Source organism: Barbatula barbatula (genome assembly GCF_947034865.1).
Source record: "Barbatula barbatula genome assembly, chromosome: 9".
NCBI lineage: Eukaryota > Metazoa > Chordata > Actinopteri > Cypriniformes > Nemacheilidae > Barbatula > Barbatula barbatula.
In genome coordinates this window covers 2,682,988-2,695,449 of record NC_136772.1, presented here as the reverse complement: position 1 = coordinate 2,695,449, position 12,462 = coordinate 2,682,988, and the positions used below count along the sequence as shown (strand labels likewise).

The 12,462-nt window shown below is 39.8% G+C and overlaps 1 protein-coding gene across 3 annotated transcripts in view; it reads right to left on the bottom strand.

The window, feature by feature from the left end:
- The window catches only part of hdac4 (histone deacetylase 4), a 142,531-nt gene extending 131,395 nt beyond the window's left edge, over positions 1-11,136 (bottom strand). For 2 of the 3 annotated variants that reach the window (XM_079465042.1, XM_079465043.1), the window contains exons 1-2: positions 11,023-11,136; positions 120-388 (exon numbers count right to left, since the gene is read on the bottom strand). In XM_079465042.1, the coding sequence (XP_079321168.1) occupies positions 120-141 (22 nt within the window). In that variant the 5' untranslated portion in view covers positions 142-388; positions 11,023-11,136. The remainder of the gene's footprint in view (positions 1-119; positions 389-11,022) is intronic. The other variant, XM_079465044.1, reaches the window with a different exon arrangement.
- Between the last annotated feature and the right edge of the window lie 1,326 nt (positions 11,137-12,462).

Genomic DNA, 12,462 nt, shown 5'->3' with positions numbered 1-12,462 from the left:
GAGCGACCGGTTTGTAATGACACATTTCAGGATCACTGACGGTTATTTTTACAGAAGTCGTAACTGAAACAGGAGCGGAGCGGAATGTGCCGTGTTTATCAAAACTGAAGAGCTCTTACCTGGCTGGCTGGGAGACGTCATCGTGTCTGGAGTTCTCTCAGAAGGAATTGAAGACCGACAACAAAAGGAGTGAGTCCTGACAGGTGAGGACGTGAGTTAGACCTCACAGCTCCTCTAAGGCTCGCTGGCCGATCACCATCCACTGTCGACGTGAAAGATTATTTAATAGAGACACGAGACGGGAAAGAAAGAAGACTCTGAGATGTTTACAGGCCCCGCTGGCCGTAATCCAACTCGGCGTGTTGTTGGTATCCTCACCGGTCTTGAACTGTCAAAAGAAAAGAAAACAGAAGTAATGACACAATGGCTCTCTTCAAAAACATAGTGGGATGTCCTGTTCCCTACTGTCTACACAGACAGCTGCCTTTAAAGGAAACATGTCCAACAAAATCTCATTTTACTATTTTAAGAATATATATACTATATGTGTGAGAAAGGCTGGACCAGAAGGACAACGTCACACGTTGTTGACACGCGGCGGGCGGGTGTTAGCCATCCTTTCCAATCTGTCACTCAGACACATTCACACCTCTCATATTTGCCGTCACAAAGTTAAGCAGAGGCGACGATTGACACTCGCTTGTCAAGCAGACCTAACGCAGTGTTTCCAGGATAACTGTGTGTACATTTCTCCTTATGGCCACCTGGAACAAAGGAACTTGTCTATCAGCAAAACCGCAATATCTGCACGCAGTGGGACATCAGAGCTAAGCCATGTTATGTAATCATAAACATCAGCTGTTCCAAGAGAAATGAGGCCTATAGACTAAAGAAAACTCACTGAACATGTGAACCAGCACGTGGAACATAAAAGAAGATATTTGTAGAAATGTATCAATGGTGTTGTGTTCTACAATGGAAGTCAATGGAGTCCTATGCTTTTGGTTACAAACGTCCGAAAGGACTCGAAAGGAATGTGTATATATACACAAAACAATGCTCATATACAATATATATTTTTTGCAAACCAGTCGATAAGCAGGCTTGATGACTTAACAGTTGATATCCACATGTTTTACTTCAACTGTGGAATCGAAACTGGAAATTGATATGAATCAAAATCGATAAAATTCTAATTCTGATACACAACCCTAATGATGTCAGAATGTCATTTTTGGGTGAACTAACCCTTTAATAGACACACAACAGAAGGACATGGCAATCCACATAAAAATAATAAGATGTGGTGCGAGACCAATAACTTCAATCACAAATGATATAAGCAATTCAAGTATTTATTAGTATACTTTATTATTACTATAGCATAGTGCACATTAGGGGCATCAAAATATATCATACATTTTCTGGTGTCCTTCTATAACATTACATTAAGTACCACGATTATTAATATTATGTTAATACTACAAATAAAAGAATATCATAAAAACTTGATTCATTGGCCCTAAATTAATTTGACTGATAGCGTTTTTGTTCAAGATATTTCATGAAAATAACCCGGTTTTATTGTGATTTACTTGGGCCACGATAATCATATAGTTACAATGTGATATTATGACAGCCCTAGTTCACATGACGATAGCTTTTTCTGGTTATATGTCCATTTGGAAATGCTGACATCAGAAGCATGAAGTAAGTATTTTTATGACTGGTTGTGGGTAACCAACCACTTGGTCCTGATGTAACACTGATGTCACAATTTTTTATGCACTGAATTTCTTCTCAGGTCCACTGAATAGTCTAGATCAGAGAATTTATTAAAAAGCTCATATAAGACACCAGCTGCAAAAAGAGAATTCAAGCCCACACAAAACGCTCAAGGGTACGACTGGTTTTATTCAAGACGACACCAAAACCCAACATCTATACCCTTGCAAATAAAACAAGAAAGTTGGCGAGAACGTACAGTTGACGGGGAGAACGTTGGAACACTGGAGTTAATCCCAATTAAGCGTGCCAAGAAAATCTAATTTAATCACAGCGACTCCCAAAACTGACGTGGATTTTCCGTACATGCGGGGAAAAGGTGTTACATCACCACAGGTCCTAGAATCAAGAGAGCGTAATACTTCTGTTTGTTTGAATGAACCACGTCTCTGTTGAACCTCACAGAAACTACGCCCGAATTTCTTGCTCATGGCATGGCTTCTCACTGGGACCAGCTGGCATGGCCAGTACATGTACTGGAAGAAGTTTAGCTCCAGCTCCTCCGGCAGTCTTTAGCACTTGCCGTCATCACGTGTCTGACATGGCACAGTTTCCGCCCAAAAGCACAAGTGGACATGCTCGGAGGATCTTTTGGATAAACGGACAGATGAAATTCAGATTGTTTCAATGTGTGTTTTCATTTTCAAATGCTTAATAAAAAGCAACGTTCTTCGGACGACATCATTTACACCGGTGGCTGTAATGTAGAACGTTTAATGGAAGGACTTCCTCTCTTGCGTAAACATTACACCTCAGGGATCGCTGAGTAACTACAATCACCCAAAACCACACATGACCCCAATAGCAAAACCGGCGCAAAAGTGTGAACCACAATGACGCGAGCCAGACTTCAGGGGAAGCACGGATATAAAAATATCAAGCGAGGTCTCATTTCAGTGCTATTCTAAGCTAGGGCTTATTTTTGTAAAAAGGTCGCATTCATTTGCATTACCACTCAGGAGGATGTCGAAACATGTTAACTGCACCGTATCAGAAGAGGTCAAACATTGACTCCGTCAGGGCCGTATTATCGGCTCTGCTCTGTAAACTGTATTACTTTTGAGGTAAATTTAGCCACTGGTATCTACGACATGCATTCCAGGCTGATTTAAGAACCATGATTTCCACGGTTCATCTTTCCGTTAAAACAGTTCCTTTTTCTTTTGCCGCGTTGCATCGCGCACGACCAAACTTGGAGTAGATTTGTATGTTTTGTATGCAGCTTGGCGCTGCGCATTTGCACTTGTGTATATGCCCTTCTGTGCTCCTGACTTGACTCTGGAATGCAAACCGCATCCAATCAAATCTCTGGGGACCACCCGAAATGCCAGGATAACCAATAAATTCCTTTTATTCAACAAAATGTATTAATATACCTAAACGGTCAAAATTCTCATCATCGAGTGCTCGAGTTATCATGCCCATCCCTAGCTGCTCTGCTCTCTCATTCCTAAACAGTGTTTCTTAAGTATCTAAGACAAAACTGTCTGTGACATGACAAGATAATCTACACAGACATGTCACAAATTTCCTGCCATTGTGTCCTCATGTTACAAGTATATTTGTTGTACGGGCGTTGGTGTGAATAGGCCGACGATATCTGTTGTTTTTCATTCTTAAGGCTGTATAGTTGTAGTTATCATTTTTGGTGTGAACAGGCCGAACATGATCTTCTGTGTAATTCTCATACATTTTTCACAAAACACGTCCAAGTATGACAGCTAACTGCTTCTTTCACGTCACACTATTCGAACACTGCTAACCAGATAAACACTGGAGGTAACAGCACTTTTTTCAGATCTACCCCCAAAAAAACTCTTTTAACAGCATGTGATATATCTGTCCTGGCAAACAGAGCTGATTATTTATACGCAAACATGACTTCTAGTACAAATCAACAATTAATCCTTCACCATCTACTGAATAAAGCATACAAATGCATCTCTCTACAACAGCAGAAACAGTCTAGTATCATTAACGTCTAAATTACTGTAAAAATATACAACTATTATATTAAAATATACAACGCAATATCAGGCTTCCTTGACATTTAGACCAATGAATTTCCTTCTGGGATTACTGGGAATTTATTTTTGATGTATAATGTATTATTTTTCTCATCGCCATCTCTACTATTTACACCCTGAATATTTCCATTTCGGTTGTATAAAAAATAAGGTTCAATTTGTTAACGATAGTTAATCACATTTATTAATCTTTGTTTTTCAACATGCACAATTACACATTTCATATTAAAAGATATGCGTAATGAATTAAAATGAACAAAGAATGACAAATAACATTGAAATAACTAACATTAAAAAACATGCTGAGTGATGTAAATATTTATTGTCCGTTGTTAGATAATGCATTAAATAACGTTACTAAATAAGACCTTACTGTAAAGTGTTATAAGGACAACATAAGGACAAAACAACTAAATTATAGAAAAATATACTTGTATTTTAATAAACAATATCCTTTTACATATCTTTTGAGTGCTATTCCTTTAAAAAATTCCTTTAAAAACCGTGTAAAATATAATAACTGTAGCAGGACATAAATATAAAGTATAAAAAATAGGTGGCCTAGTTTAAACGAACTGTGTCAAGGAAGCAGGACACAATGTTAAGGGAAAACTGCAGGACAACAATCGCCCAAAATCGGTCAAGCGTCCATTGGCCGCGACTGCTCATGTCGTCTGGGGGTGTGATGTAACCTGGGGCAAATGAGAGGGGACTGGTGCACCCTCAGTCTACCATCAGCCCGTCTGCGACAAGAATGAGACTTGGCCGGTCGTCTAAAGTGACCGTCATCGAAGGGCAGAGCTGACACAGACTGACAGGCCGGAGGGGGAAAAAAAAGCCGGGTAACAAAGCTCAGCAGGAAAACGACACCCAATCCAATATGACAGGACGCTCTTGTTGTTTATACAATACTCAAGACTGCTCAGTCATGTTCACTACAAGAGAAAACAAGGCTTGTTAGACATTACACAAGGAAAACACCTCACGCGTGTGTCAAAGGAGCTAATAATGTTTAACTACATGACTGCTCTTTAACATAAGTCAACTAGAATGACATTTTGTTTTCATGATAGCAGAGATGTCTATTTGCGGGTGTTCCTATCAATGTTTGAAGTTAACAAATAACTGTTTAATTATTAAGGTTAATAATACATACAGAGAAGCATTTCAAGTGTTTCCAGTCAGTCTGAGGTAATGAAGGGGTCATGAACTGCATTTATTTTACAATGTGCGTCGACGTCCTGCTAACTTTATAAAAGTATAATTTTGAATCGTGAAAAAGCTGATAGATGTGCCACAATAAAAACTTTAAAGTAATAGTGTGATATACTCTGAAAATACTCTTAGATCTTCTTAAAGGTCCAGTGTGTATTTTGTTTGGAGGACCTATTGTCAGAAATGCAATACAATATACAAAACTATGTCCTCAGAGGCGTCTAAAGACTTCAATAATGAAGCGTTGTGTTTTAATTACCTTAGAATGAGCCATTTCTACAGTATCTACATACACCGCGGGGGTCCCTTTGCACGGAATTTGCCATGTTGTTTCTACAGTAGCCCGAAATGGACAAACCACTTTACAGGGCGCGTTTTGTAAATACGTTATCTCCTTCGGTAAAGCAGCGAAAATGTGACGACATCTTATTCATGTGTCAGCCACCCTAGTGATTCCAAACGGAGGGACGAGAAGTGGAGTGAGCCGTTGGTTACCAACCTCACCATGACGTGCCGATAAAGTTCATACACTGGACCTTTACGTTTTTTTCTTAAAAAGTACTGAAGACTGATCCCAAAATTTTAAATAGTGCATTTTGAATACGTTTAAGTGACCTGAAAAACTGTATGCGTAATTCGGATAAAATATATACATACTACACAACAAGAACACAAACAATCTGTAACAGACAACGCAGTGTGACACATAGCAAAGACATTATTTGCGCACACTTGCATGTTGCAACTTTACTGTAAGATTAGGTATAGACAACAACGTATCATCTTTCATTTTTAGTCCTCAAAAACAAACTGTTCCCAAATGTATTGTTTAAAACTGAATCCACAAATGGTGTCCTACTGATACTTCAATAAAAACAAAGTATAAAGTAAGACAGAGTTCAGAAACCTACTACAAGATGTTTTTACAGCACAATGACCTCTTACAGACATAAAAATATATGCTATCAATGTGTTACTATTTTGCATAAATTGAATTATTGCCATAAAAAGATTATTAACAATCACCGGCGCCTCCAAATGAAAGTTGGCCTGAATAGAGTAAAACTGAAAATGTGCATCAATGAAGAAATGCCTTCTGTAACGCTGTTCCACTTTCTAACCATGAAGCTCATTTTCCCAGCTCTTTGTGTCACAGGCTATAAAAAAACTACAAAGTTGCACAACTTTTCAGAAAACTCCATTTGAAAGGAAACTACACGTCAGGTCCCAGCCGCTGATTCTACGCCATTCCCGCCAGAGCTGACGTGGTGCCGTGTTTTGTGCCACTAAATTCACTCTTATGCCACTGTGGCCAAATGTTTCATTAAGGGATTTGTTCAAATGCTGACGTATTGTTTTGCCAGAGCAAACTAGCGCAAGACAAGGTTACTAAAATGGACTGGTGAGCGACAGATTGTGTCAGTTTTAAGCGGTGATTTGGTACAGTAGGTCTTTATTAAAGGTGTAGTTAAACCAAAAATGAACATATTGTCATAATTTGCCATTTAAAGCTGTATGCTGTTATTGTTTCTGTAAATCTCAAAAGGATACTCCCCACAGAAGTTTTCCATATGACACAATCATAGTTACCAAACAGGGCCAAAAACGCAGCAAAGTTACTCCATATGTCTATCTTGTAAAGCAATATAAAGAGTACACAAACTGGACAAGGTTTATACTAGGGGTGTGTGACGAAAAACTTATCCCACGAGACGGGTCACAAGACTTTTTTTTTTAAAATCCTCAATGATGAAATACAGTCTGGTCCATAAATATTGGGACAATTCTAATCTTTCTGACTCTATACACCACAACAATGGATTTGAAATAAAACGAACAAGATGTGCATAAGCTGCAGACTTTTAGCTTTAATTTGAGGGTATTAACATCCAAATCAGGTGAACGGTGTAGGAATGACAACAGTTTGTATATGTGCCTCCCACTTTTTAAGGGAACAAAAAAGTAAAAGTAATGGGACAGATTAACAATAATAAATCAAACTTTCACTTTTTAATACTTGGTTCCAAATCCTTACAGCCTGAAGTCTGGAACGCATAGACATCACCAGACGCTGGTTTTCATCCCTGGTGATGCTCTGCCAGGCCTCTACTGCAAATGTCTTCAGTTCCTGCTTGTTCTTGGAGCATTATCCCTTCAGTCTTGTCTTCAGCAAGTGAAACGCATGCTCAATCGGATTCAGGTCAGGTGATTGACTTGGCCATTGCATAACATTCCACTTATTTCCCTTCAAAAACTCTTTGGTTCCTTTCGCAGTATGCTTCGGGTCATTGTCCATCTGCACTGTGAAGCGCCATCCAATGAGTTCTGAAGCATTTGGCTGAATATGAGCAGATAATATTGCCCGAAACACTTCAGAATTCATCCTGCTGTTTTTGTCAGCAGTCACAACATCAATAAATACAAGAGAACCAGTTCCATTGGCAGCCATACATGCCCACGCCACGACACTACCACCACCATGCTTCACTGATGAGGTGGTATGCTTTGGATCCTGAGCAGTTCCTTTCCTTCTCCATACTCGTTTCTTCCCATCACTCTGGTACAGATTGATCTTGGTCTCATCGGTCCATAGGATGTTGTTCCAGAACTGTGAAGGCTTTTTTAGATGTTGTTTGACAAACTCAAACAGCCTAATGATGGCTTGCCAAAAATATTAGAATTGTGTCGATGTCCCAATATTTATGGACCTGACTGTATATAGGAAAAACTGTATTTTATTCCCTTAAAACACTAAATGCAAAAAATTGTTTATTTAATGAATTATTTTATGCAGTCATAAACAAATTGTCCTGAATAAAATAAACAAAGTATCCCAAAGCGCTGCTCGCAGCGTGAACTGCGGTAAGTGCACGTGCTTATGCACCAGGCGCAGTAGACGCGAGAAACGCACGCGAACGATGAAACCCGTCCTTATACATGACTATTGCGAAAGGATATTGTGTTCTCATGAGACCCGTCGGATCTGGCGAGATCTCGTGCCACCAGATCTCGTCACACGCCTAGTTTCTACAGCTCTCAAATCATACTATGACCTCGAGGTTCTTGATAGTGAAGATTTTTTTTACGAACTATGGTATCATGTTTTGCATTTTGTTAAACTGAAAATGACATACAACCAACATGCACGATTGACATTCTTTCCGGGATAAGAAAGCATCGCTACTTCTAAAAAGTGAAGAGTCGTGTTTTTGTGTTGCAGTACATAAATCTGTCAATGTTATCACAACAAAATGATAACAGTCCGGCACCAAGCATCACGTCGCAGGCGAAGTTTCGACATCTCCATTTCCACAGAGTCCTGTCTATTTTCACATAAACAAAGAGCAGGAAAGGAGCCCTGTGACCAAACAACCATGTGCAGGCCTGCCTGCACTTTACGAGAGACTGAACAATCATCACTCTCTCTCTCTCCCGTCATTTACTTTCCCCTGTTGTCTGCTTTTCTTAATATACTCGGCCCGTTACGATGGCCGACAAGGTTTTTCCAGTGAGAGCGTAATGAGCTTCTTCCCACCTTGACTGATGGAACTGCTCACAAACATTTAGTTTTCATTAAACCCATCATATAAACAAACAAGCTTTATAATTATTGCAATCTTGAATATGTTGGATTGCCAAATGAACCTAAGCCTCGCCAAGTCCTGCAACAGCACAATGAAAAACCAAAACAGGCATTTGAGTAAACACAAAGTGACACAGGCACTAAATGATTCCAAATTTTGTCTACTAGACCACCAAAGGCAGTGAAGTCAATGTCAGTTCTGCACAACTGGCGTCACCAAAAAGGAATCCAAACATAAGTATCCCCCCAAACTCACATCACTGGTTGAGCAAGTCTGTATGTCCTGATAACAATAGCAAAAAGTTATTTTAACCATTACCAAAAGTGCATAAATTACACACTTCATTTTAAAAGAGTCATTTATCACCGCAAGTATCGTCTAAGCGACATCAAGACAATTCTCAATCCAATTTTCCTCCCAGGGAACAACCTTTCTACAGATCGAGAGTCAGTTCTTGTCATCTGTCCAGCCGCATTAACCACCTACAGATCCACCCCGTCTCCTGTTATCTCTTTTCTGCGCTAAGCATCATGACTGACTGAAGCCAAATTCTCTCTCTTTTTCCTCTTCGGCCGCAGATGCAGCAAACAGTACAATCTGCCAACCTCCATGAGTCATCCTGCACTGTTAATTATGTGCCCCAAGGAGTAGAATTGATTAGCAAGGGCCTCAGACTGATTTTAATTGTTATTTGAGACTATATAAAGCGTGGGCCATTAAGTCGCATTTACTAAGTGCGGCCGTTACTCAGAACTCGACTGCAAAGACAAAACAAAGATCGGATCTGTGGAGAGAGAACGAGAGATAACGGATGCTGGGATCAAACGGAGAATGCGTTACAAAGCAGAACATCATCGTGTATTATTAAATCATAGTCATGAGTCACCATTGGTTGAGTCAAATGTCAATCACTACGAGAAGCCCACTGCAAAATCTTGATAGAAAGACATTCCTCTACGCACACTGTACATGTTTTGTGCTCCTTACGTTGGCATTTCAATTTATTTCAAAGTTATATTAAATTTTGGCCTATGAGATGTTGTAACTTGTGAAATATCTAATTCTATACAGCCACACAAAATGCAGACAGCTTAGTGTACAGTATTATTCGCTTTGCGGAACAAAGGCCACGCAAGACTGGATTAGCTCGCTGCTGCCAAGTTCTCAGAGGGCTCCTCTGACCTTCTTTCTGTGAGGCCTGGAATTTACAAGGTCTGAGAGACGGTCCTTGAGAGCCGGAATGCGAATAGACGAGTGAACTTCCTTCAGGCTGTGATTAAAGCCTGCGTTTATATGCCTGTGCATGATGCCACATGTCGGAGCTTCAACCACCATCTATGGGTGACAGCTGCCAAGAACAACTGCATGATATAAGCACCATCGGACATGACTCAGCTCAGAACATGAAATCAGCTAAGGTCCATTTATATATGTTTAACTCTCATTTTCTGTTTAGCATGGGAAAGAGCCCAAAAAACTGCGAAAAAGATATGATCGCTTAGGTTTACATCACACCGTCTGAAAACAAAATGCAAAACTAATTTCAAATGCTGCTAGTTGGGGTAGGCTATACATTGTAGCAGCAGACTTTCTCCGCTTTTATTGGGTCAAATAGAGAACAACAAGTTTATTACGATATAATAACATGTTACACGAACAGCATTGTGATCAACGGGCAGACACAACAGCACGCAGTCCATCTCAACAGAACGTGACGTACACACTAAACTAAACAAGACTTACAGAACCAACCTCAATCTTATCCAAATATAAGGAAATTAAATGTGCTCATCTGATCCCAGGACACACAACGCGAGATAAAATGCTTTTAAAACCTTTAGCCGTTCATTCATTCGCGCGGTAAATCACGAGAACGCGACAAATGTTACAAGCGCGGGGAAAATGATACAACTGACACATGTATCATCGGGCGATGACGTCACGCCGTCCATTCACAGAAAACAACAAGCGCCTTTTATTGGCCGCAACTCCACAGGTGAAGTGTTTCTATAACGCTAAACCAGGACAGCAACGTTTGTAACAGATCGCAAATCCATCAATGGCCATTTAAAACACTTTAAAGATGCACATTAGCATCCTACGTGTATATGCCGTCCCTTAATACGCATTCGTGATCTAATATGTATATTAAAATAAACATCAAGCGGACTTTAAGGAAAGTTTGAAGGACATGAAACGCGATACAGCTACTCCGAGAGCAAGGATTGAACATTACTACCCTCTGACACACAGAGATTAGACACCACACACACACACGCACACGCACACACACACACTGTTTTGATTGTTACATCTGCAACGTGAACGTTCGTAAGTTTCTTCCCCTCGCTCAGATGATCACTGCATTAAAGGATAAAGCCATCGAAGGACGCATAAGAATAGGCGCTCACCTATCTGCAGCTCCGCCGCGACCTGACGCACCTCACCGGACTTTATTCCCGTTGGAGAGCGCGCTCGCGACAGATTCACTCGCATACGGATTCCGCCATACTGGATTGTGGCGAGCGGATCACGTGTCGAGTCCCCGGCGCATTTCCTCCAGAGGCGGGCTCACGCGGTCGGACGAGACAGATTGCTTTTGCTTCTTGGGCCGGTTTTTACTCTCCGTGTTGTGTCCCTTTCGAAAATGAAAGTTAGGGAACCGGAAAAATATATTAGTACAAGTTTTATTTATTTACGTTTGGTCATTCGGTTTACAAATGTGCTATTCGCATCTATTGCCATCACAAATAGGCGCACAGAAGATTAGATTAGATCAGATTAGATTCAACTTTATTGTCATTACACATATACAAGTACAGTGTAACGAAATGTAGTTTAGGTCTAACCAGAAGTGCAGTTAGCAAGTGCAGGATATACAGTTAGAATAAATACAGACAAATACAAGTTACACTGGTTTACAGTTCCAGTTAACGTATCTATTGGCAAATAAAAAAACAGCACAACAGGTGCATACAAATGTTCAATATTAGATAAACATATTGATCAGTAACCTCCAGAATGCATTTCCTAAAAGTACTGTATAGAATAAGGAGATGAATGCACACATTAAAAAGTTTAATGAATACCTGACTTAAGCCCTGCTCAGGATATGCATCACGACATTGAAACACCTGACCGATCTTTTTTTATTAAAAAAAAGCAAAAACTTCTCACTAATCTCTGTATACTGTGGTAGGCTATATGTTGTTCCAATTGCTTCTATTGTTTTCCTCATCTGTAAGTTGCTTTGGATAAAAGCGTCTGCTCAATGTAAATTGAGTTGAATATGTTGCACTTAATAAACATTTCTACACTAAAATATATATATTGTAAATATATATTGTAATTCCTGTGGTTTTTTTAACCGTAATAACAGTGGGGCCAATTTTCATGGTCTCGCCTAGGACCCCACGAGCCGGCCCTACATGCACAACATTTCGTTACACTGTACTTGTATATGTGTAATGACAATAAAGTTGAATCTAATCTAAACAACACAGGAGAAATGGAGCATGTTGATGACGGATGGCAGCAAAACAAAATTCTGCTAAAATACGAGAGAGTTTGGGAAATCTTACAGCAAAGAGCAGACAACAATCATTTGGTTTGCTAGATGGCGCACAAGGGTAAATAAATGTAGTATTTAGCATCGCGTTAAGGGTCTAAATTTCTATTTTACTGTCACGAAGCATGTAACGAAATGCCAATATTACGTGTTGAAATGCGTATTCACAGTACGCTTCGAATCTCAACCGAGGTGATAAACCTACTTGAAACAGAATCCATCATCACAACCTTTTAGGACACCTCACACCTGTCACATTTACTGTATATGTTACATTTCAAGC